The 23,013-nt window shown below is 70.9% G+C and overlaps 4 protein-coding genes across 8 annotated transcripts; 2 read left to right on the top strand and 2 right to left on the bottom strand.

The window, feature by feature from the left end:
- The first annotated feature begins 379 nt into the window (after nucleotides 1-379).
- Nucleotides 380-4,648, top strand: COPS6 (COP9 signalosome subunit 6). 2 transcript variants are annotated; one of them, XM_075412502.1, is made up of 10 exons: nucleotides 380-509; nucleotides 1,062-1,187; nucleotides 1,694-1,825; nucleotides 2,307-2,395; nucleotides 2,480-2,542; nucleotides 2,648-2,695; nucleotides 2,965-3,079; nucleotides 3,323-3,415; nucleotides 4,101-4,201; nucleotides 4,397-4,648. In XM_075412502.1, exons 1-10 carry the CDS (start codon nucleotides 434-436, stop codon nucleotides 4,535-4,537), a joined length of 984 nt encoding a protein of 327 aa, XP_075268617.1. In that variant the 5' UTR covers nucleotides 380-433; the 3' UTR covers nucleotides 4,538-4,648. The 2 variants fall into 2 exon arrangements, with proteins under 2 accessions (XP_075268617.1, XP_075268618.1); XM_075412503.1 differs by lacking the exon at nucleotides 1,062-1,187.
- A 102-nt stretch (nucleotides 4,649-4,750) lies between these two features.
- Nucleotides 4,751-9,613, bottom strand: MCM7 (minichromosome maintenance complex component 7). The gene is made up of 15 exons (XM_075412492.1): nucleotides 9,405-9,613; nucleotides 9,248-9,327; nucleotides 8,916-9,080; nucleotides 8,707-8,831; nucleotides 8,292-8,472; nucleotides 8,079-8,216; nucleotides 7,516-7,665; nucleotides 7,322-7,436; nucleotides 7,058-7,189; nucleotides 6,699-6,782; nucleotides 6,232-6,625; nucleotides 6,029-6,112; nucleotides 5,789-5,957; nucleotides 5,191-5,300; nucleotides 4,751-5,078 (listed from the first exon to the last, which is right to left on the bottom strand). Exons 1-15 carry the CDS (start codon nucleotides 9,433-9,435, stop codon nucleotides 4,874-4,876), a joined length of 2,163 nt encoding a protein of 720 aa, XP_075268607.1. The 5' UTR covers nucleotides 9,436-9,613; the 3' UTR covers nucleotides 4,751-4,873.
- An 80-nt stretch (nucleotides 9,614-9,693) lies between these two features.
- AP4M1 (adaptor related protein complex 4 subunit mu 1) lies at nucleotides 9,694-13,527 on the top strand. 3 transcript variants are annotated; one of them, XM_075412493.1, is made up of 16 exons: nucleotides 9,694-9,728; nucleotides 10,357-10,421; nucleotides 10,514-10,608; nucleotides 10,683-10,789; nucleotides 10,859-10,955; nucleotides 11,336-11,446; nucleotides 11,543-11,623; nucleotides 11,701-11,763; nucleotides 11,912-11,978; nucleotides 12,059-12,112; nucleotides 12,219-12,325; nucleotides 12,406-12,497; nucleotides 12,586-12,630; nucleotides 12,700-12,750; nucleotides 12,824-12,941; nucleotides 13,154-13,527. In XM_075412493.1, the coding sequence occupies exons 2-16, from the start codon at nucleotides 10,364-10,366 to the stop codon at nucleotides 13,340-13,342; spliced, it is 1,335 nt and encodes a 444-aa protein (XP_075268608.1). In that variant the 5' UTR covers nucleotides 9,694-9,728; nucleotides 10,357-10,363; the 3' UTR covers nucleotides 13,343-13,527. The 3 variants fall into 3 exon arrangements, with proteins under 3 accessions (XP_075268608.1, XP_075268609.1, XP_075268610.1); XM_075412494.1 differs by having other exon boundaries at nucleotides 9,723-9,798; XM_075412495.1 differs by lacking the exon at nucleotides 9,694-9,728 and adding an exon at nucleotides 9,757-9,808.
- STAG3 (STAG3 cohesin complex component) lies at nucleotides 13,470-22,839 on the bottom strand. Of its 2 annotated transcripts, XM_075412491.1 has the most exons (34): nucleotides 22,768-22,839; nucleotides 22,121-22,256; nucleotides 21,954-22,047; nucleotides 21,755-21,871; nucleotides 21,527-21,623; nucleotides 21,349-21,425; nucleotides 21,074-21,278; nucleotides 20,848-20,999; nucleotides 20,697-20,770; nucleotides 20,402-20,525; nucleotides 20,230-20,328; nucleotides 20,083-20,162; nucleotides 19,815-19,922; nucleotides 19,003-19,102; nucleotides 18,815-18,926; nucleotides 18,190-18,293; nucleotides 18,023-18,112; nucleotides 17,862-17,951; nucleotides 17,486-17,686; nucleotides 17,079-17,149; nucleotides 16,707-16,794; nucleotides 16,534-16,614; nucleotides 16,357-16,449; nucleotides 16,106-16,286; nucleotides 15,903-16,030; nucleotides 15,724-15,825; nucleotides 15,288-15,433; nucleotides 15,085-15,207; nucleotides 14,777-14,967; nucleotides 14,261-14,411; nucleotides 14,127-14,174; nucleotides 13,884-13,971; nucleotides 13,709-13,771; nucleotides 13,470-13,557 (listed from the first exon to the last, which is right to left on the bottom strand). In XM_075412491.1, the coding sequence occupies exons 2-34, from the start codon at nucleotides 22,240-22,242 to the stop codon at nucleotides 13,549-13,551; spliced, it is 3,609 nt and encodes a 1,202-aa protein (XP_075268606.1). In that variant the 5' UTR covers nucleotides 22,243-22,256; nucleotides 22,768-22,839; the 3' UTR covers nucleotides 13,470-13,548. The 2 variants fall into 2 exon arrangements, with proteins under 2 accessions (XP_075268606.1, XP_075268605.1); XM_075412490.1 differs by having other exon boundaries at nucleotides 15,903-16,286.
- Between the last annotated feature and the right edge of the window lie 174 nt (nucleotides 22,840-23,013).

Below are 23,013 nucleotides of genomic sequence, written 5' to 3'. Positions count from 1 at the left end.
GAGAGCACTGGGCTGGACTGGGCGGCAGTGGGAGGGTCCGGGAATCCTTAGGAGGGCACTGGGCTGGACTGGGCGGCCTTAGGAGGGGACTGGGCAGGGTCTGGGAATCCTCAGGAGGGCACTGGGAGGCACTGGGATGGAGTGGGCGGCACTGGGAGGGTCCAGGAATCCTTAGGAGGGTACTGAGCTGGACTGGGAGGCCTCAGGAGGGGACTGGGCAGCGTCTGGGAATCCTCAGGAGGGGACTGGGCTGGACTAGGCGGCGCTGGGCAGGGGATAGCGGAGTCGGAGCTGGAGGACACCCCCCCCAGTCGCGTGCGCATGCGCCGCTGTCCTCGGCCACAGCGCGTGCGCGGCTCCGCCCCTCCGTCCCCTCCCGCGCTTGCGCAGAGCCGCTGCGTACGGCGGCCGCGCAGGGACAGGCCGGGCCAAGATGGCGGCGGCGGCCGGCGCGTCTTCCTCCGCGGCGGGGAGCAACGGAGCCGGCGGGATGGAGGTGGACGCGGCAGGTACCGCCGGCGGGGCGCGGCACACGGGACCGGCTCCGCCGCTGGGGGCTTCGGGGCCGTCCCGGGGCCGCCCGGACAGACCGGTCGCTACCGCGGGCCCCGGTGCCCGGAGCCTGGCCCCGCCCCCGCGCCTTTTCCCCGCCCACAACCCCGGGACACGCCCCTGGATCCGTGCCCCGCCCACAACCCCGGGACACGCCCCTGGATCCATGGCCTGCCCACAACCCCTGGGACACGCCTCTGGGCCTTTTCCCCGCCCACAACCCCGGGACACGCTCCTGGGCCTTTTCCCCACCCACAACCCCTGGGACACGCCCCTGGGCCTTTTCCCCGCCCACAACCCCGGGACACGCCTCTGGGCCTTTTCCCCGCCCACAATCGCTGGGTCACGCCCCTGGGCCTTTTCCCCACCCACAACCGCGGGGGACACGCCCCTGGGCAATTCCCCACCCACAACCCTTGCGGCCCTGCCCCTGCACTGTGACCCCAGCCCATTGCTCCGCCCCCCCGTGGCTCCGCCCCCTGTCTCAGCTGCTGCTGCCCCCCCTGCAGCTGCCCCCTCGGTGATGGCGGGGGGCGTCACGGGCAGCGTCTCGGTGGCCTTGCACCCCCTTGTCATTCTCAACATCTCCGACCACTGGATCCGCATGCGCTCGCAGGAGGGGCGCCCCGGGCAAGGTACCGCGCCCCCCCGGGTCCCCGCGGCCCCCCCAGCCCCCCCTGAGCCCCCCCCGGGGTCCCCACACCCCCCCTGAGTCCCCCCAGCCCCCCCGGGGTCCCCACGCCCCCCTGCAGCCCCCACTGGGTTCTGTGCCCCCCCAGGGTCCCCCCCAGCCCCCCTGCAGCCCCCCCAGCCCTCCTGTGGCCTCTCTGTAGCCCCTCAGCAATCCCCATCCTCTCCCCGCAAACCTCTGCGGTCCCCAGAGTCACCCCACGGCCCCGCGCTGGCCCCCATGTCCCCAGGGGGTCTCTACGTGCCGCCCCCCAGCCCCCACCCTGGCCCCCATGTCCCTGGGGGTCTCCACGTGCTCCCCCTGGCCTGGTCCCAGCTGGCACCGGGGGCTGGTTCGGGAACACCCCCCCAGCACAAGGCCAAGGCCATCGCAGGGGTGGGTCGGGGCCGTCGGCGGTGCCCCGAGCCCCGGTGACAGCCCCCCGTGCCCCCCCCCGCGCCCCCCCTGCAGTGATCGGGGCGCTCATCGGGCGGCAGGAGGGCCGCAACATCGAGGTGATGAACTCCTTCGAGCTGCTCTCCCACGCCGTGGACGGGCACGTCCTGATCGACAAGGAGTACTACTACACCAAGGAGGAGCAGTGTGAGGGGCGGGGGGGGGCCGGGGGGTGGTTCTGGGCTGTCCAGGGAGGTTCCTGGGTTGTCAGGGGGAGCCCTGGGGGGTCCTGGGCTGCCCTGAGGGGGCCTGGAGGGTCCTGGGCTGTCCGGGGGAGCCTGGGGGGGTCCGGGGGGGTCCTGGGCTGTCAGGGGGCATCCTGGGGGGTCCTGGGCTGCCCTGAGGGGCCTGGGGGGGTCCTGGGCTGTCAGGGGAGGCCTGGAGGGGTCCTGGGCTGTCAGGGGGAGTGTGGGGGGGCCTGGGCTGTCAGGGGGGTGTCTGGGGGGGACCTGGGCTGTCAGGGGAGCGTGGGGGGGGCCTGGGTCTGAGGGGATGTGTTGGGAGAGGAGTAAGGCTTGTCGGGGTGGTGGGTGGGGGGGTGTCCGTTTGCTGCCCTCAGGGGGTCCGTGGGGTCCCCCCCCAGACTGGGGGTGGGGGTGATGAATGGGGGCCCCCCGCCCCTCCCCAGTCAAGCAGGTGTTCAAGGAGCTGGAGTTCCTGGGCTGGTACACGACCGGGGGCCCCCCCGACCCCTCTGACATCCATGTCCACAAGCAGGTGGGGCCGGGGGGGGGTCAGATGGAGGGGACTGGGGGGGAGGGAGAGTTCTGCACCCTCTCCTGACCCCCCCCCATGCTCCAGGTGTGTGAGATCATCGAGAGCCCCCTCTTCCTCAAGCTGAACCCCATGACGAAGCACACAGATGTGAGTGGGGGGGTGGAGAGGGGTCCCAGCATATGGGGGTCCCCCAGGACCCCCCCACCGTGGCTCTGGGCCGCCCCAAACCACCTTTCTGCCCCCTCCCCCCAGCTGCCCGTCAGCGTCTTCGAGTCCGTCATCGACATCATTAACGGGGAGGTATGGTTAGGGCTGGAGAGGAGACCGGGGGGCTGCTGGGGGGTCCGGGGGTCGCCTGGGGCTGAGGGAGGCTCCTGGAGGTGTGTGTGGGGGGGTTGTTTAGGTGGGAGGGGGGCTGCTGGTTGCCATGGGGGGATCCTGAGGGTATACTGGGGGGAGGGGCTGCTGGGGGGGCTGGGGCGGGTGTTGGAGGCCATCGGAAGTCAGGGGGTGCAGGCAGGGGCTGGGGGGCTGCAGTGCCCCCCGTCACCCCCCCGTCCCCTCCCCAGGCCACGATGCTTTTCGCAGAGCTGACCTACACGCTGGCCACCGAGGAGGCCGAGCGCATCGGCGTCGACCACGTGGCGCGGATGACGGCGACCGGCAGCGGGGAGAACTCCACGGGTGGGGACGGGGGGGACAACGCAGGAGGGGGGGGCCAGGGCAGGGGGGGCCATGCAGGATGGGGGGGTGTCCCAGGGATGGAGTGGGGACAGGGGGATGGGGATGCGTGGGGACACGGCCCCAGGAGCTGCAGGGCCGGGGCTGTTGGGTGCTGGGGGAGGCTGGGAGGGGGGACGTGGGAACGCAGGGATGCGGGGACGTGGGGACACGGGGACGTGGGGACATGTGGCCTTGCCCCCGCAGTGGCTGAGCACCTCATCGCCCAGCACAGCGCCATCAAGATGCTGCACAGCCGCGTGAAGCTGATCCTGGAGTACGTGCGGGCCTCCGAGGCCGGTGAGTGGGGGACCGGGCGGTGGTCCCAGGACGGTAATAGGGCTGTCCCCATCACCTGGGACAGTGACAGGGCTGTCCCCTCTGCCGTGGGATGGTGACAGGGCTGTCCCCTCTGTCCTGGGATGGCGACAAGGCTGTCCCCAGGGCCCCAGGACGGTGATAGGGCTGTTCTCTCTGTCCCAGGATGGTGGCAGTGCTGTTCTCATCGCCTGGGACGGTGACAGGGCTGTCCCTAGGGCCTTAGGACGGTGACAGTGTGGTCCTCTCTGTCCCAGGACAATGACAGAGTTGTCCTTTCTGTCCTGAGATGGTGACAGGGCTGTTCTGTCTGTCCCAGGACAGTGACGGGGCTGTCCACATCGCCCAGGACAGTGATAGGGCTGTCTCCTCTGCCCTGGGACGGTGACAGTGCTGTCCTCTCTGTCCCAGGATGGTGACAGTCCCAGTATGGTGACAGGCCTGTCCTGATCACCTGGGACGGTGACAGGGCTGTCCCTAGGGCCCCAGGACGGTGACAGGGCTGTCTCTGCTGTCGCGGAGGAGGGCTGGGGCAGGTCCGTCGCTGGGGTGTCCCCAGGGCGGGAGCACCGTCCCCTGTGCCCGGGAGGGGACCGGGCGCTCCCCGGGACTGTCCCCGAGGGCCGGGGCCCCCCCGCGGTCCCCGAGGCTGATGCCGTCCCCGCAGGCGAGGTCCCCTTCAACCACGAGATCCTGCGCGAAGCCTGCGCACTGTGCCACTGCCTGCCCGTCCTCAGCACCGACAAGTTCAAGACCGACTTCTACGACGTGAGTAATGCTGGGGGGCCACGGGGGGGGAGGGGGGTGTCGGGTCCCCACATCCCCGTCAGAGCTGCGTCCCCTCGGCCACAGGCGCTGGTGGCTGCCCCGGGGCAGCGGCGGGGAGGGGATGGAGCTGGGGGGGGGGGGGCAGATGCAGTCTGGGGGCCCCCAGCAGCGCAGGAACCCCCAGTCCCCCCCCAGCAATGCAACGACGTGGGGCTGATGGCCTACCTGGGCACCATCACCAAGACCTGCAACACCATGAACCAGTTCGTCAACAAGTTCAATGTCCTCTACGACCGGCAGGGCATCGGCCGCCGCATGCGGGGGCTCTTCTTCTAGGGGGGGCGGCACTGGGGACCCCCCCGGCCAGGCCCTGACCCCCCGGGGCTGCAGGACCCCACACTGGGACTGCGTTCCCCCCCGCCCAATAAATCAGCTCCAGGATGGGAACGGCGGCTTCGTGTCCTGGGAGAGCTGCGCCTGGGGGAGTGGGGTCCTGGGGGGGGGACGGGACAGGGACAGAGGCTGGTGGTGCCCCCAAAAACAGGCAGAAAAACTTTTTTATTGGTAAAACAGGGGTGGAGAAGGTGCTGTAAGGAGGGATATGGGCTAGGGGAGACACGGGGCGGTGACAGCGGCCACATCCCCCTGCCCGGGGGGCTGTGGGGCCCCCCCTCAGACGAAGGTGATGCGGGTGCGGGCGGGGTTCACCTGCAGCACATTGAGCTCCTCGTACTCCCCCAGCGCCGCCTGGACCTGGGCCGGGGTGAAGCCCTTGGCCAGGCAGCGCTGCAGGGCCTCGGCGTAGGGCACGGCGCGGCCCCGGCCCCCCGCCAGCTCCCGCACCGCAGCAAAGATGGCGTCGGCCGGGCGCTGCGCCCTGGGGGTGGACGATGGCGTGGGGTCAGGGGCCTCCCCCAGCGCTGCCCCCCCTCTTCCTGGCGGGTGCAGGGTGGGTGTCGTCCCCCCCCACCCCGTGCCCCCCCACTCACCTGCTCTGCTGCCCCTTGTCCCCCAGCAGCGAGTCCTTCGACATCTCCATCAGCCTCATGGCTTCGTTCACGTCCTCCTTCTCCACCACGTCCACCAGCCGCAGCCGCGCCTGCGGAACGGGGGTGTCGGCACCAAGTGGGACCCCCCCAGCGCAGCCCCTGGCCCCCTCTGACAGCACCTGGGGGCCCCCAGCGCTCCTCCCTGTCCCAGGGTGCCCCCGAGACCACTGGAAGCCCCCCAAGGTAGTCACCCCTATCTTCGGGGTGCTGCCAGCTCCAGGGAGGGACAAGGATGGGGGGACCTGGAGGCAGCCCTGAGCTGGCCATGCCCCCGGGACAGGGGACCCCGGGGGAGAGGAGGGGACCCGGGGGGACCCCAGCCCCGCACTGGTTGTGCCCTGGGGACTCTGGAAGCGCTGCCTCGGCAGCAGATGCTGCTCAAGGAGCACTTTTGGGATGGGGATGTGGCAGGGGGAACAGGGACACGGCTGGGGGGAGGAACGAGGATGCTTTAGCCCATTTCCCCTGCCTGCGCTGCCCGGCTCTGGGGGTCCCGCGCCCCTACCCCCCCCCCCCCCCCGCCCGTGGCGGGGCTCACCAGGGCGGTGGCCAGGCGCAGGATGCCCAGCAAGGTGCGTGCCGAGGTGTAGGTCGTGTCCTTGCTGGTCCAGGCCTCCTTCCGCATCTCCACGTAGGCGGCCGTGATGTAGTCGGCCAAAGCCTCGGGTACCACGGGCTGCTTCCGCTTGCACGTGGCGATGTAGCGCCTGGGGGGGGGCTGGCGTGAGGGGACGGCGGGGACGGGGCAATGGGGTGTGCCCAGCAGACCCCTGCTCACCTCATGAGCTTCATGTCAAGCTGCTGGAAGGAGGAGGGGGGCTGGCGGCTGTGCTGGTGCACGTAGGTGATGTGCTGGGCCAGGCTGTGGGGCAGAGAGGGGCTGGCGGGGGGGGCCGGGGCTGCCTCACGACCACCAGCCCAGCCCCTCGCACCCCCACGGACTCCCCCCAGCCCTGCACACCCCTTGGCCGTGCTGCTCACCGCAGGTCGTTGTCGCGGTCAGGGCGGTCCTGGATGAGCCAGAGCAGGTCGAAGCGGGAGAGGAGGGCGGCGGGGAGCTGGATGTTGTGCTCCAGGCTGCGCTTGGGGTTGTAGCGGCCGTAGGCGGGGTTGGCGGCGGCCAGGATGGCGCAGCGGGCGTTGAGCGTGGCCAGCACGCCCGCCTTGGCGATGGAGATGCTCTGCTGCTCCATCACCTCGTGGATGGCCGTGCGGTCAGCCTCCAGCATCTTGTCGAACTCGTCGATGCAGCAGACGCCCCGGTCGGCCAGCACCAGCGCGCCGCCCTCCAGCGCCAGCTCCCCCGTCAGCGGGTCGCGCAGCACGGCCGCCGTCAGCCCCACGCCCGAGGAACCCCGGCCCGTCGTGTACTGGCCTGGGGGCAGAGGGGAGCAGCAGGGTGAGAGGGGGGCGCAGGCTCCCCCCACCCCCGGCAGCCCGGTACTCACTGCGGGGTGCCAGGCGGTCGATGTAGGACAGGAGCTGCGACTTGGCCACGCCGGGGTCACCCATGAGGCAGATGTTGATGTTTCCTGGGGGGCAAAGCGAGGACGCGAATCTGTGGGGCGGGGGGCAAATCTGCTGCCCCTACACCATGGCTGCGCTCCTGTCCCAAATCCGTGGCTGCCGCTTCCCATAGTGGTCCCCCAAGGACAACCCCACCCCTCAAACCCGCCTGCGTGGAGCAGGACGCCCTGATCCTGAACCTCCCGGACCCTTGGCTGATCCCAGACCCCCAAACCTTCCCGCGAGGGCGGGGGGCCACCCCTGGCAAAGGCCCCCACCCCAGCGCAGCGTGCAGCCTCACCCCGGATCTTCATGCCGCGGGGGTTGCGGTCCACGCCACCCACCAGCAGCAGCAGCAGCGCCTTCTTCACATCCTCGTGGCCGTAGATCTCGGGGGCGATGGAGGACGCCAGCTTGTCGTAGAAGTCCTCCTCTGCGAAAGCAGCAAGGGAAGCCGTGGGGCGGCTGCCCCCCCCCTGGTGTGGGGCGGCCCCACGCCCTGCTCACCCCCAGCGCCCTGCTTGCCCCCCGTGCCAGGCACGTCTCTGGTGCCTGAAGGCCTCACCCGTGATCTGCCGGAGCTCCTCCTCGCTCAGCTCCCCGGCCCCCGACTCGTCCTCCTCGCTCTTGTTCATCTTGACGATACAGTGGGCCTCCAGGTAGGTTTCGGAGAGCAAGCCCTGGGAGAGAGGAGAGTGGGGGTGGGTCAGGGGCAGCCGCGGGCCCCCGCCGCAGCCCTCCACCCGCCGTGGTGCTTGCCTGGGCGATCTGGCGGAAGCCAGTCTTCAGCAGGGGGAGGAAGACACCGGTGATGCTGACGTGGTCCCCGGGCTGGGCCAGGCGCGTGTTCTCCCCGTGCACGGCCACGTTGATGGAGCGGGGAAGGTGTCCCACCGGCACCTGGTCGGTCTGCAGGGACAGGCGAGGCTGGGGACCCGCAGCACCACCGGACTCTGTCCCCGTCCCGAAACCACCCCTACACCAGTACGGACTGGGGCAGAGTGGACAGGAAGGAGCCACGCAGAGGCGTCCCCGTCTCATCTCTGGTGGTGACAAAGCCAACCGGGGTGCAGGCTGTGATGGCCGGAAGAGGACTGTCCTCCTCTGGAGGGACCTCAGGGGGAGGCTGGGGCCAATCTGGGGCTCCCTAACCCGAGCCCCCGAGGCCACTACAGCCCCCAAGCTCCATGAGACCCTGGGGAGGTGACACCGCGCCGCTGTGCTGCTGCTGTCACCCCCCTGAGAGAGTCAGAGCGTCCCCAGAGTGCGGGGATGGGGACCCCCCAGCTGCGGTTGGGGCTCGTGGGGACACCCCCACTCACGTGCTCCTGCATCTTCAGCTCCTGGAACTTGACGAACTTGGAGCCGCGGCTCTGCAGGTAGAGCCGCCCCCCCGAGCGGTTGGTCTGGCACTCGCGGCTCGGGCACATCAGCAGCGGCATGAAGGTGGGCGACTGGATCTGGGGAGAGTGAGGGGGTGGGCTTGGGCTGGCCAGGGCCCCGTGCCCCCCCCAGGGCCCTTCCACCACGCTTACGGGCTGGTAGGTCTCGGCCCCGCACTGGTCGCAGCTGTAGGTGGCCACCACCATCATGGGCTTGACCTCGGTGACGCGGGTGACGATGCCGCGGACGGTCACCAGCTTCCCGATGCAGTCAGCCTTGACGTCGCGGACCACGCGGGCTTTGGCGGCGGAGGGGGCCTTGAAGTAGAGCTCGCTGGGGATGGGGGGGACAGAAGGGACCAGGGTCAGCGGGGAGGCGGCTGAGCAGGGGGGAGGGGAGCAGCAGAGGTCTTGGGGGGGGTCGGGGGGGCAGCACATGGGGATGGGACGGGGTCCCAGGGAGGCAACAAATGGCCGATGTGGGTTAGAGAGGGGACGGGGAACACTGGGACCGGGGTCAGAGGGGGGCACGGCGGGGGGGGGGGGGGCACAGCCCCCCTGCACTCACAAGCGTCGCAGCAGCTCGGGGGGGTACTGGTTCTGGGGGCTGCGGGCGTCCCCCGCCTCCCGGCCCCGCTGCTCCAGCAGCAGCCGGTGCTCAATGTAGACATCCAGCACGTCCTTGCGGGACACCTGGGGACACGGGGACGTCGGAGAGGGGGTGTCAGGCGCCAGAGCGGGCCGTGGGGCCCCCCCTGCCCCCCGCCCGGCCCCCACCTCGCGCTCCTTGTAGAGCGGCAGCAGCTCGTGGACGGCGTCGGCGAAGAGGCGGCCGTAGCGCTTGGCGTTGTCACAGACGGCCTCGGCCAGCTCGGGGTCGTCCTCTGCCACGTCGTCCAGCGCCACACGCAGCGCCACCTGCTCCCGGTGCGCCAGCGCCGTCTGCGGGGGGGGGAGCGTGGGGACCCCGCACTGGGGCACGGGAGGGGGCGGGGGGGGGGGGGGGGCGGGGGCAACGGGAGGGGCAGCGGGGCAGAGGGCGGGGCAGCGGGGCGGGGGGGGCCCCCCAGCTCCGCAGAGCCGCGCCGGGCCCGGGCGGCCGCTCTCACCAGCTGCTCCCGGTACGGGAACTCCTTCCCGCCGCCGGCGCCGTCGTGGTAGAAGTCCTGCAGGAACCGCTTCGCCTTCTCTGGGGGGGGGGAGCGGGTCTCGGTCACGGCCTCCCGGACCCCGGCCCGGCCCGATCCCCCCCCGGCCCGCCCTCACCTTTCTCGGCGGCGTAGTCGCGCGGCGCCATGGCGGGGTCGGTTCCGGGTAGGTTCCGATGCCGGTTCCGGTGCCGGTACGGGTGCCCGCAAGGTCGGTTCCGGTCCCGGTACGGGCCCCGCAAGGCTCAACCCCGGCCCCGCCGCCACTCCGGCTCCCGCCGCCGCAACCAAAAGTGGCGCGAAAACCGGCCACCACGTGACCGCCGACTCCCAGTCCGCCACTGGCCACGCCTTCGCGCCGTCGGCCAATGGCGTCGCGCGGCGGCCCGGCCCGGGCCACGCCTCTGTCGGCGGTGTCATGTGACCGCCGGGCGGGACGCAGGTCTGGGGGGACCCGGAGGGGCCCTGGACACGCCCCCTCTTAAAGGGGCCGCGGCCGGAGGGGCGCTGGGGTGGGGGCCTGCACGGGAACGAGGATCCGGGGGTCCTGGGGGGGGGATGCTGAGCCCTGTGGGTGGGTGGAAGGGTCTTGGGGTGCGGGGCCTGGGGGCCTCAGGGGCCTGTAGTGCACAGGGTGCCGGGGGCTCTGGGGTTGGGGGGTGCAGGGCCCTGTGGGGGGGGCACAGGGGCCTGGTGCGGGCGGGCACAGGGTGCCGGGGGTTCCAGGGTCGGGGGGGGGGCACAGGGGCTTGGTCGGGGGGCACAGGGTGCCGGGGGTTCCAGGGTCGGGGGGGGCACAGGGGCTTGGGGGGGGGCACAGGGTGCCAGGGGCTCTGGGGTCGAGGGGGGCACAAGGGCTTGGTGGGGGGGCACAGGGTGCCGGGTGTTCTAGGGTCGGGGGGGGCACAGGGTGCTGGGGGTTCCAGGGTTGGGGGGACACAGGGGCTTGGTGGGGTGCTCCAGGGTCGGGGGGGCCAGGGGCTCTGGGGCAGGTGGCTTTGGGGTGCGCAGAGCTCGGGGGAGGTGTGGGGCCCCAGGAGGCCTGTGCCAACCCCTCACCCCCCCCCCAGCTCGGCGATGCTGTCCCAGATTTTCATCCTCTCCTCCAAAGGCAACCGGCTCATCCACAAGGACTGTATCCTCTGCCCCTGCACCCCCGGGGGTCCCCCTCCTCGGGGGCCTTCCCAGGCCCCCCCGTCTCCCTGCTGTTCTCCTTGACCCCCCCAGTCCGCGGGGAGACCTGCGGCACCGGCACGGACCTGGCTGATGCTTTCTACCGCAGAATCACCTCGCTGCCAGGAGACCAGGCCCCAGTCTTCATGGTAAGAGGGGTCGGGGGCACATGGGGGGCTCTGTAGGGGTCCCATGGGGGCCACAGCTCTGCTCCCTTCCCCAGGCGCATGAGGGCCGGCACTTTGTCCACGTGCGGCACGCGGGGCTCTACTTCGTGGCCACCACGACACCGGACGCGTCGCCCTTCACCCTGGTGGAGTTTCTCAACAGGTACAGGGGGGACGGGGGAGACGGTGGGGTGTGAGGGGGTCCCCCTGATGGCCACGGGTCCTGCCACAGGCTGGTGACGCTGCTGCGGGACTTCTGTGGACCCCTCAGCGAGAAGAACATCAGCCTCAACTTCGCCCTCATCTACGAGCTGCTGGATGAGATGCTGGTGGGGACATTGCCGGGGGGAGCTGGGGACATTGCCGGGGGAGCTGGGGACATTGCTGGGGGGAGCTGGGGATGTGCGGGGGGAGCTGGGGACACACTACAGGGGCTGAGGACACTTTGATGTGGTGAGAACTCCCTGGAGGGAAGAGGGGGCACCCTGGGGTGCGTGGAGGACCTTGTGGGGCTGGGGACACCTCTTGGGGTGGTGGGGATGCACTCAGGCTGGGGACAGCTCAGGGGGTGTCAGGAACCCCCCTCCCTGCCTTCCGAACACCCAGCTGGGACACCCCAGAGGGAAGGGGCCGGGGGACAGTTCTGGGGGGGGTGGAGAACACCCCGGGGACAGCTTTGGTGGGGTGACAACCCCCACGGCCCCCCCAGGACTATGGCTACATCCAGACCACTGCACCTGAGGTGCTGCGCAACTTCGTGCAGACGGAGCCCGTGGCCGCCAAACCCTTCAGCCTCCTCGACCTGGGCTCCGTTGGGCTGGTGAGGACCCGGGGACCCCCTAGTCCCCCCCCCCCCCCGGCCCCCCAGCCCAACCGGGGCACCCACATGCTGTGTCCCCCCCTCCCATCTTTGCAGTTCGGCGCCGAGACGCAGCAGAGCAAGGTGGCCCCCAGCTCGGCCGCCAGCCGCCCCGTGCTGCCGCCCCGGGGGGAGCAGGTAGGACCCCCCCTCAGTGTACCCGTGTACTCCCGTTGTGCCCCCTCAGCTGTGACCCCCCCCCTCTCTGGCCGCAGGGCACCAGGAACGAGGTCTTCGTGGACGTGGTGGAGAGACTGACGGTGGTCATCGCCACCAACGTGAGTGAGGATGGGGATCCCCTGCCCCATCGCCCTGTGTCCCCTGGGTGCTGCCCCCAGGCCCCCCACTGCTGGGACCCCTGTGTTCCCCCGACGTCCCACCCCCTCTTCTGCCGGCTCCAGCTCAGCCCATGTCCCCTCTACCCAGGGGACACCCATGAAGGTGGACGTCCAGGGGGAAATCCGCCTCAAGTGCTACATGCCCAGCTGCGTGGGTAAGGGGGGCCGGGCCTGGGGGGCCAGGGACAGCGAGGCCGTTCCCCGGGGTGACCCCATATTGTCCCTGTCCCCGCAGAGATGCGAATCGGGCTGACGGAGGAGTTCTGCGTGGGCAAGTCAGAGCTGCGGGGTGAGCCCCCCCAGATACCCGTCTCCACCCCCCAGCACCCCCTAGCAGCCCCCCACCCCCTGCTTTGCCCCACTCCCCCCCCAGTGCCCCTCTCTGCCCCCCCCAGGCTACGGCACGGCTGTCCGGGTGGACGAATGCGCCTTCCACAGCTCCGTCAAGCTGGACGAGTTTGAGAGCGGGAGGGTCCTGAAGGTCACCCCGAGCCAGGGGGAGGTGAGGGACATGGGGGGATGCTGGGGACGGGGGGCGGGGACGGGGCTGCGGCAGCCCCCCCTGAGCCCTGTCTCCCCCAGCTCACGCTCATGCAGTACCAGCTGGCAGACGACATCCCCTCGCCTCTGCCCTTCCGCCTCTTCCCCACCGTGGACCAGGACCCCACGGGGAGGTGAGTGGGAGGGGGCAGAGACGGTCACCCCCGTTCTGACCACCCCTGGGGGGTGACCCTAATCCTGACCATCCCCGTTTCCTGGCAGGCTCCGGCTGCACCTGAAGCTCCGCTGCGACCTGCCCCCCAAGAGGTAGGTGCCCGGGGGTCCCGGGGGAGACCGCAGCAGAGCCTGGCCCCTGACGCCCCCCTCAAATTCCAGCCAAGCCCTCAACGTCTGCCTGCAGCTGCCCGTGCCCAAGGGGGTGAGCAGGTGGGTGCCGGGGTCTGGGGGTCTGGGGGCTGTCCCCGGCCGTGTCACCCCCTCGCCCTCCTGTGCCCTGCAGCCTGGCGCAGGAGCTGAGCAGCCCCGAGCAGACGGCCGAGCTGCAGCCCGGCACGAAGTCCATCCGCTGGGACATCCCGCGCTGCCAGGGCGGGTCACAGCTCTGCGCCCTCTTCAAGGTGAGAGCTGGGTGCTGGGGGGGCCGGGCAGGGTCCCGTCCCCATCCTTGGGAGCCTTTGGGGACCCGTCCCTCTTGTTGGGGGCACTTGCCGCGGGGCCTGGGGACGGGCAGGGGCTGGCATCCCCTTAGGGGGGGCAGCTGGGGAGCCCGGGGCCAGGTGGGGAGCCAGCATCCTGCGGCATCCCCGGCATCACCGTGCCCTCCCCGCAGCTGGAGGTGCCGGGGCTGAGCCGCGCGTCGCTGCTGGAGCTGGGTCCGGCCAACCTGGCCTTCGAGCTGCCCGCGCAGACGTGCTCGGGGCTGCGCGTCCGCTTCGTGCGGCTGTCGGGGCCGGCCGGGCCCCCCCAGCGCTGGGTGCGGTACCTCGCCCACAGCGACTCCTACGTGCTGCGCCTCTGAGCGGGGACCCCGACGCTGGGAGCCCGCGCCCCGACAGCAGGGACTCGCGCCCCGAAAGCCGACCCCGCGCCCGGATGCTGGCTGTCAACGCGTCTTTATTAACCGTCGCCCAACGGGGTGCGGGGAGCCGGGGCTCCCCCGGAATCCGGGCTCGTAACAACAATAAACAGGCACCAAACTGCTCCACGCCGCCGGGGCTCCCTCGCTCAGGCGTCCTGGGGGGAGAGGGGTCCCATGAGCCCCCCCCTCCCCTCCAAAGTGGGGAGACGGGTCCCGTGAGCTCCCCCTCCCAAAGTGGCGAGGAGGAAGGCTCTCCTTTGGGGTCCCTCTTCCCCCAAGGCCCCCCCGTCTCTTCCCCCAGCCCACCTCAATGCCCAGGATGGTGGAGTCGAAGAGGTCCCGGAGCCGGTCCTGGGGCGCCAGCAGAGTCTGGGGGGGGGGGGCAGGCTGGGGCTGGGGGGGGTGGGGGTACCCCAGGGCACCACTGGCCCTGCTCCGTTAGGAGCAGGGGCTCGGGGGGACCCTTGTGGGGGGGCCTCACCCTGCCCTGCTCTGGGGCGTCCTCCTCGCTGCTTGCCTCTTCGATCATCACCTCCTCTTCCTCCTCCTCCTCCACCATCAGGCTGAGCCTGGGGGAGAAGGGAGGCGGCGGATGGAGGACACACACCCCCCCCCCCCGCGACTCTGCCCCACAGCCCCAGTGCCCACCCTGGCCCCTCTCCAGAGCCCACCCCGTGCCCCCCGGCAGCCCCGGTCCCCACCGTGCCCCCCAGCCCTCGCTCACCGGCTCATCCTGCTGCGCTGGCGGGACAGGGACAGGGACAGGGAGCTGCTGCGAGGGGAGAGGAGGAGGAATCAGGGGGGCCCTGGGCGGGGGGGTCTGCTGCGGAGGAGCTCGTCCCCAGCCCAGCCGCTAACCTCTGCAGGGAGCTGGGGTCGGAGCCGAGGTCCCTTGCCGGTGGCCGGGGCAGGGGGGGCCGGGGGCCGCCCCGCAGTGCGGTGGAGGCCAGGGCCGGGCTGGGGAGGCGGCTGCTCGGCCATGGGCTGGAGTCAGGGCGCTCCGAGGGGGCTGCAGGAGGGGGTTGAGCACGGGGACCCCTGCCCCGTCCCCATCCCCACACCCTATCCCTGTCCCTGAGCTGTGTCTCCAACCCCCCCGCCCTGTCCCCATCCTTGAGCTCCATCCTTGTCCCCATCCCCTCACGAGGACAGTCCAGCTCCGTCAGGAACCCCTCCCCTTTGCCACCCCTCGGCTCCCCACCCCACCGTGACCCTCCCTCTGTACTGGGGAGCCCCAAACTGGTCCCAGCCTCTGGCTGGGGTCCCCCCAGCAAGGGACAGAGTGGTGCAAGCCCCCCCAGCCCAGCATAGGTGCAGGGGGTGGCAGGGCCCCCCGGACACAGGGTCCCCCGGGGCTCAGCCCCCCTGCCTCACCGTCCACGCGGGGTCTCTTGGCGGCGGAGCCGGGTGGGGGGTGCGGGCGGGGGGCTGTGCTGTGGCTGCTCACCGAGCCCCCCTCCTCCTGCGGCTGCAGAGAGTTGCGGTAGGCGACAAGCGATGGCCACGCCACGTGCCCTGGCACCAGCCACTGCTGCTCCTGGCACATCTTCTCCAGGTAGGCCAGGCTGGGGGGACAGGGGGGGGGAACCACCATGGGTGACATGGCACCAGGGACCTGTGGGGTGCTCGGGGACCTCACTGGGGACCCCCATGGCCCTGGGGACCCGTACCCCCAGACTCACAGCAGGGCCTTGTCGGGGCGCAGCAGCCGGGGCGAGAACTCGCTCAGCACCTCCAGGAAGGGCAGGTTGAGGGGCGGCAGCCCCGGACTGGGAGGCTCCTGGAAGGCGAACTGGATCCCCTCCCTGGCCAGGGCAGAAGGATGAGGGGGGAGGCTGAGCCCAGCCTCGCCCCAGGCTCCCCCAGCCCCCCCAGCCCCTCGCACTTGTGCATGCTGAGCAGCGCCGAGCGGTTGCGCAGCTGGTGGAGGCTGAAGAGGAGGGAGAAACGCCGCGCCAGGTCTCGGATCTCCGCAAAAGCCTCGGCTGCCTGGATTTGGGGGCCCTGCTGCAGCAGCAGCTCCGTCATCAGCTGCACAGGGGCAGAGGATCAATGCGGGACCCCTTGGAGACCCCCAGACTCCCTTGGGAACCCTCCAGCCCCCCCTGGAGCCCCCAAACTTCCTGGATGGCCCCCCCACCCCCCCTAGAGCCTCCCAGACCCCTGGACCTCTCCAGAGACAACCCCCAGACCCCATCCATATATCCTGGAGCCTCCCTAGAGCACCCCAAAGACCCCCAGACACCCCTGGAGACGCCCCCGATTGCCCAGAGACCCTCAGAGCCTCCCGGACAACCCCAAAGACCCCCGGCGCAGCGTACTTGCTGCAAGCTGAGCAGCAGGGTGCGAGCCCACTCCTGCCGGTCGATCTGCCGGGCGCAGTTCAGAGTCTCTTTGATGATGTCCCCATAGTCGCTGTAGAACTGGGGAGGAGGCGATGGACCCGTGTCCCCAGGCTGCTGCGGAGCCAGCGGGACAGCCCCCCCGCGTGCCCCCCCACCTTGGCATAGTGCTTGAAGATGTCAGAGGCAGCGCTGAGCTCCAGCACGCCGTAGATGATGAGCTTGCAGAAGCCAGCCAGGAGCACGCGGCGCCGGTGCAGCTCCTCGATGCGGCTCTCGCTGTCATCTGCGGGGACGGAAGGTGACGGCGTGGGGACAGGAGCCCCGGTGGAAGCCCCTGGGATGCGTGGGGGAGACGCACCCGTGGCCGAGAGCTCCTCGCGGGCGCAGGCGTGGTTGAAGACGTGGTCCATGAGGAAGGCGGCCAGCTGGGACTGCAGCCCCGCGTCGGGCAGCAGCACCAGGGGGGCCAGCGCCTCCCGCCCGTCCCGCGGCAGCTGGGGCCCAAACACCAGCAGCAGGTCGCTGAGCACCACGAAGGCCTGAGGACACGGGGACGGGCTCAGTGCCAGGCGCAGCGCCCGCTCTGCGTCCCCCCAGCCCCCCGCATACCTGCTCCCGGATGCCGGCGTCCATGTCGGACAGGCAGATCTGGCACAGCGAGCAGAAGGAGGTGACTCTGGTCTTCAGGCTCCGCAGCTGCTCCTGGGCAGGGGGACGTGGTGGCCTTTGGGGACACAGCGGCGGCCCGACGTGGTCCTCGCGGCTGTCCCTGTGCCACCCGCTCACCTGGGGGACATCAGTGCTGGGCAGGCGTGACAGCTCCCAGAGGATGTGGAAGTGGAGGCAGGTGATGGCAGGGACGAGGACCTGCAGGGGCGGACGCGGGGAAGGGACGGTCGTGGTGTGGAGGAGCCCTGCCACACCCCCGCTGTGTCCCCATCATGTCCCCAGGGCAGTACCTGCGGGGGTACCTCGCCCGTCTCCACGGCGCGCTGCAGGAGCTGGGAGCAGGGCTCAAAGAGCTGCCAGGGCGTCAGGTCGTGGGCACTGGGGGGACGGAGCGGCATCAGCAGGGTGAGGACAAGAGGTGGGGCAGGAGACGGGACATGGGGGACATGGACGTGGGGAGCAGATGGGGCAGGGGACACAGAGAGCAAGGGACAGGACACTGGGACGTGGCGTGTCGCCGCACAGGGACACAGAGAGCACACCGGGCAGCGGACAGGGTGCCAGGGACAGGGCACGGGGGAGAGGGACAAGGAGAAGGACACCGGGGGAGCCCTGGGGACATGGGCGGAGGGGTGGTGTGGCCCCCACAGCTCCCCACTCACTTGAACAGGACGGAGATCCTCTTCAGCGTGGCCGCCATGCTGTACACCTCCTCCTCGTCCAGAGATGAAGCCTGGGGTGGGGACAGCCCACACGGGGTTGGGGATGCCCCATGCAGGGCTGAGGACCCACGCCTGGCTGGGGACACTCCGCTCCCCACTGTCCTTTGCCAGCTCGTCCACCCAGTGCCTCCCAGACTGGCTCTTCCCTGCTGATGCCCGGTCCCTGCCCAGGTCCTGGTCCCTCACCCGTCCTCAGCCCCATCCTGGCTGCGGGTCCCTCGCCACAGCCTCGTCCCTGAGTTCCCTCCCGGGCTCCGGGTCCACGTCCCGATCTCGGGGTCCCCATCCCACTCCCAGCAGTCGCCAGCCCCGTCCCGGACTCGGTGTCCCCCTCTGGTCCCCGCTACCTGCAGCAGCTCGGTGACCTCCTGGTGGAACTTGTCGGCCAGCTGGTCAGCGAGGCGGCCGCGCACCAGGTCGCCGCGGCCACGCAGGGCCAGCTCGGGGTCGCAGAGCGCGTGGAGCGCGCGTGAGGCGGCCTCCAGCACCGCCTGCCCCGTGTGCTTCTCCACCACCTCCTGCAGCTGCCCCAGCACCAGCTCCAGGTGCTGCGGGGAGAGGCGGCTGCGGGAAGGGCGGGGGACACGGGCCCCCTCGGGGAGGAGGAGGACGGCCGGGGACCCTTGGGGAGCACAGAGCATCCCGAGGGGACTCCCGGGCACCCGCCGGCTGCTGGGCCCCCAGCGCCGGGGGTCCACATCCTGCCGGGCGCGGGGACGGCACCTTCTCCAGCCGCCCGGTGCAGTAGATGCTGAGGTCGAAGCAGCGCAGCACCTCCAGGAGCGGAGCCGCCTTCTCGGCATCGGCGGAGAACTGGGGGGCAGAGGGGTGTCGGCCCCAACTCCCCCAGACCCCCGGGGGCGGTGGGGCCCCCTCCCCCCCACCTTGGCCAGCAGCTGGGGCAGGGCCGGGACAAGGCAGTGGGTCAGCCGGGTTCTCTCCTCCACCTGTGCCTTGCGCTCCCGAGCTGAGGGCTGGGGGCAGAGACAGGGCTCAGGGCGGCTCCGGGGCCCCCCTGCCTCCTCCCCAGCCCCCTCCCCAGCCCCGTTACCTTCTTGGCTGGGCTGCGGCCCACCGGGGGCTGCCCCTCGGCTGCCTGGACCACGCTGGCTGCCAGGATCTCCACCAGCGCCTTCTCCTGCTGGTCTGCCAGGCCTGGGGGGGGGGGGGGGGCAATGAGGGCCCAGGAGGTCCCAGGGCACCCCAACAAATCACAGTGTGTCCCCCAACCACCCACCAGTGCCCCAGCAATGCTGCAGCACAACCCAGTGACATCCCAGCACATCCCCATGCATTCCAGTGATGCCCCAGTGCCTGCCCGTCACATCCCAGCTCCTCCCAGCAATGTTCCCGCATCTCCCCGGGATGTCCCACAGCAACCCCAGAGTTTCCCAGAGATGTCCCAGTATATCCCCAGTGCACTGCAGCAGTGCCCCGGTGTCTTCCCGTGATCTTTCAGGACACCCCAGTCCATCCTAGCACCTCGCAGTGCATCCCAGCAACGTCCCTGTGTACCTCAGGGGTGTCCCAGGGTGTTCCAGTGTTGCCTACTTGGTCTCAGCAATGTCCCAGCATATCCCAGTGTCTCCCAGTGACATCCCAGCATATCCCAGTGTCTCCCAGTGACTCCTCTGTGATGTCCCAGCACATTCCAGTGTCTCTCAGTAGCACCATACCCTCAGTGGGCGACTCCTCCAGCAGCAAAGCGCTAATGGTGTCCCAGTCCCTCAGCCGGGGCCCGGCACAGTCCCACAGGCTGTCCACCAAGTAGGCTGCGTGCTCGTGGAGCTGGGGACGGGGGACAGGGGGCTGTCACGGTGCGCAGGGCCCCCCCGCCCTCCAGGTTCCCTGTGGCTGCTCTCACCTCACTCTCGATGAAGAAGGCCAGGAGCAGCCGGAAGAAGGTCCTGTTGTCCCCATCGTGAGACAGCTCCCTGCCCGCCTCTTGCTGGGGGTCCAGCAGCCTGGAGACAGGAGCACAGGGTCACACGGAGGTCCCACGTGCCCACCCTGGGTGTGAGGGGCACAGAGCCCCGGCGGGACACAGACACGGGATCCCAAGCACCCGAGCAGGACGCACAAGGGAGAGCACCCCAAGGGACGGGGACACAGGAGCCCCACATGCCCCCTGTTCTGGGGACAGAGACGTGGGGGTCCCCCCAGCCGCCGCCCCGAGGCGGCACCCGAGCCCCGGGGGACAGGGAGGACCCAGGCTGACGCCACGCACAGCTGCCGCCGCCCCAGACATCTGGGGAACAGGGCCACGACAAGCCCAAACACCGCCGCGGTGCCGAGATAAACACGGCGCCGTCCGCCTCCTCCCTGCCAAGCGCGCCGTGAGCGGGACACGCGGCCGTGGCTGCGGGCAGCTGACCCTGCGTGTGCTGAGCTCGCGCTGCCCGCAGCCACCCCGGCTGGATGCGGCTGCCCCAGGCACAGTCCCGCCAAGGACGGAGCTGATGAGCCTGGGATGAAGGCAGCCTGTCTGCCGGCCTCCGCCAGCCGCCCGCCAGATGCTCCCCGCGGTGGGGTGGGGAGGAGATCGGCCTGACTCAGGGCTTGGCAGGCAGAAAACGCTCGGCTTTCTGTGGGGGCTGCGGCCGGGTGACGGCAGCGGGGGCTGGGGGCCAGTCCCCGGCACAAAACGGGTCGTGCCAGGCACCGGCCCTCACCCACCGGCGGTAGAGGAAAAGCCCAGCGGCGGAGGCCAGTGCCCGGCTGGAGACGTAGACCGCAGGGTAGACGCTCTGGCAGTCCTCCTCCGTCAGCGCCTCCTCCATGTTCCTGCGCACAAGGAACGGTGGTGGGCTCGTGCCGCTCCCCCATCCCTGTCCCCACTGCAGGACCGTGTCCCCTGGGTGCTCCCCAGCCCCACGCTCCATTCCCACTCTCACCAGAGGACCCCACGTCCCCGCGTCCCACCCAGCCCCGGCCCCGTGCTCACTCCAGCATCAGTGTCAGCAGCTTCACCACCTCCACAGCCACGTCGGTCTCCTTGTCGAGCACCATGGACACCATGCGGGTCTGGCGGAGGGACATGGTCAGTGACAACCTGCAGGGACCCAGGGGACCCCCGCGGGCCCCCGCTCACCTTGAAGCGGCTGGTGAAGAGCTCCATGTGGGCGGCCGTGTCCCGGCAGCAGTACAGCCCCTGCAGCGCCTTCACGCACTGCAGGCGCACTTCCCGCTGCTGCGGGGACCGGGGGCATCAGCCAGGACCCCCAGCCTGGCCCCACGGCCCCCAGACCCCATCCCTGTCCCACCTTGTCGTGCAGGGTCCATCCGATGTACTTGAGGTAGCCATCAGTGAGGAAGGAGGCTGCATAGCTCCTCATCCACGTCCCCAGCTCCTCCATGCAGATGGCCCGGATCTCCGGCACCACGTCTCTGCCGTGCACGGCACCGCTCCGGCTCATGCCGTGGTCCCCAGCAGCATTGTGTCCCCATCCCCACATCGCTCCCACCTGCCCTCCCAGCCTGGCCACGCCACACTCCATGCCCCTTCGCCCCAGCCACGAGACCCCTCTTCCGCTCCCGAGCTGCTGGTCCAGCCCTGACCTGTAGCGGTGTACAAAGACGCCCTTGAAGACAGCGTTCATCATGTTCTCGATCTCCTCCTGCTGCTCCTGGAGCTGCGGGGACACGGCGGGGCTCACATGGGGGCTGGCCCCCCGCCATCACCGCCCAGCCCCCTGCCACAGCCGCCCACCTCCCGGCGCTTCTCCAGCAGTGCCTCCAGCTTCTCGGTGGCACGGCGGCCGGGCCCCTTGCTCCGCTCAGCGTCGTACTGCCGCTGGTTGTTCTCCTGGTGCAGGCTCACACCCAGCGCCACGTTCACCAGCGCCGTCATCAGCTTCATGGCTGCGAGGTCAGCGCAGTGGGAGTGGGGGCTCCGGGGGGGGGGGCCCGGGTAGCCCCTCTGGGGAGCTGCCTACCTGCCAGGGTGCTGGTGTGCCGGAAAGCCCGCACCTGGGAGTCGGAGAGGCCGGTGAGCAGGGAGATGAGGGCATCCATTAGGAACTCGTCGTAGACAACGTTGTACTGGCACCGCCGCACCACAGCCGCCAGCAGCTCGCAGAAGCCAGCCCGGAAGCGGCGCCAGGGCTGGGTGCTCAGCGAGAGCGGGTACTCGGCCGAATCCTGTGAGAGATGGGGTGAGCAGGGACCCCGCCAGCCCCGCTGCCACCTCCCCCCTGCGCCTGCCCGGCACCTCCTCGAACTTCTCCGTCAGCTGCTGGATGATCTCGGAGTTCTGCAGGTGCCTGAACATCTCCGGGGTCACCATGCCTGCCAGGGGAGCCAGGGCTGGAACGGGGGTCCCCGGGCTGGGGAGGGGGCCCCGCCAGCAGCACAGAGGGAACGGACCATCCGGCATGGACCCCCCCCACCTCTGCAGCCGCAGGAGCGGATGATAAAGTTGACGAGCTCCAGGAACCCTGTCTCTCGGTCCTGCTTGTAGGTCTCCAGCCAGTCGTCCACCACCGTCTGCGGGCATGGGACAGCAGCCGGCTGGAGACACCCAAGCCCCCCACTCGAGACGCACGTGGCCCCCCGCGTCCCTCCATCCCCTGCATGAGCCAGCTGGGCCCCCCAGGGTGCTGTGCGAGCGGGGTTACCTCAACGGCGATCCTGGCCGACCTGACGGCCTCGAAGAGCGTGTTTTGCTCCGGGGCGCTGGCGGCCAGGCTGCTCCCATCCCCGCTGGGCTCCCTCCGCCGGGGACGCTTCGAGACCTGGCGGGAGGGGACAAGGCCAAGGTTTGGGGCAGCCCCAGGACAGGGGACACGGCCGGAGGGGAGGGAGGGCAGGACGTACGGGGCCGTGGCCGAGCACCCGGTGGGGTCCCCGCTTGCCGCGCAGCCGCAGCGCGTCCTCGAAGTCGCTGCCGGAGTCGCCGCTGCTGAGGGCCCTGCAGGGACGTCAGGGCGGGGGGTGCAGCCAGGGGCCAGCCAGCCCCCCCCCCCACCCCGGCCCCCACTCACAGGCTGTCGGGGGCTGGCGGCGATGGCGGGGAGCCGCTCTGCGCCCCGGCTGACCCCGGCCCGGCAGAGGAGCCGGAGCTGGAGGAGGTGCCCAGGGTGCAGGCCGAGCGCCGCGGGGCCATGGCGACAGCAGGGCCTGTGGGATGGGGAGGGGCCGGTGGGGTCGGGGGCACCAGGATGGCGGGGACCCCCCCTCTGCCCCGGCACCCCAGGGTGGGGGGGGAGGGGGCCGAGCACGTGCAGCCTCCCCTGCCCAGGGACCCCGGCCCGGCCCGGCCCGGCCCGGCCCGGGGGGCAGCCCCAGCCCACCCCACACCACGGGGGGGGGGGCAAGGCCCCTCCGAGCCCCCCGAGGCCACGCGCCCGCCACCCCTCCCCCCGCTCCTGCCTCGCCTCGTGCTGCGACGCGACGTCAGGCCCAGCACATGCAGCACGCGCAGCTCCCCGCGCGGCAGGGACGGCGGCCCCGCCTCCCGCCGGCACGTGCGAGGGGCGTGGCCCGGGCGGCCCCACCACCCACGTGGTCCCTGTGGCGTCCCATAGGCGGGGAGGGGCTCGTGGCCCGGGGGTCCCCTATAACCCTGCCTGCGCTCCCGTGGCTGGGGGTCTCCCCCCAACCTGCTGCCCCGGCTCTGCCCCCCACGCACCCCCGACCCACGGGCTCTCCGTGTGTCCCCCCGGCGTCCTGCCCGTCCTGTCCGTGTGTCCCCCCGGCGTCCTGCCCGTCCTGTCCGTGTGTCCCCCCAGCATCCTGTCCGTGTCCCCCCCCGGCATCCTGCCCATCTTGTCCGTGTGTCCCCCCTCCACCCAGCCCATCCTGTCCATGTGTCCCACCTGCGTCCTGCCCGTCCTGTCCATGTGTCCCACCTGCGTCCTGCCCGTCCTGTCCGTGG

The sequence above is a fragment of the Opisthocomus hoazin genome, unplaced genomic scaffold (assembly GCF_030867145.1).
Source record: "Opisthocomus hoazin isolate bOpiHoa1 unplaced genomic scaffold, bOpiHoa1.hap1 HAP1_SCAFFOLD_210, whole genome shotgun sequence".
NCBI lineage: Eukaryota > Metazoa > Chordata > Aves > Opisthocomiformes > Opisthocomidae > Opisthocomus > Opisthocomus hoazin.
This window is presented reverse-complemented; position numbering and strand designations above follow the sequence as displayed.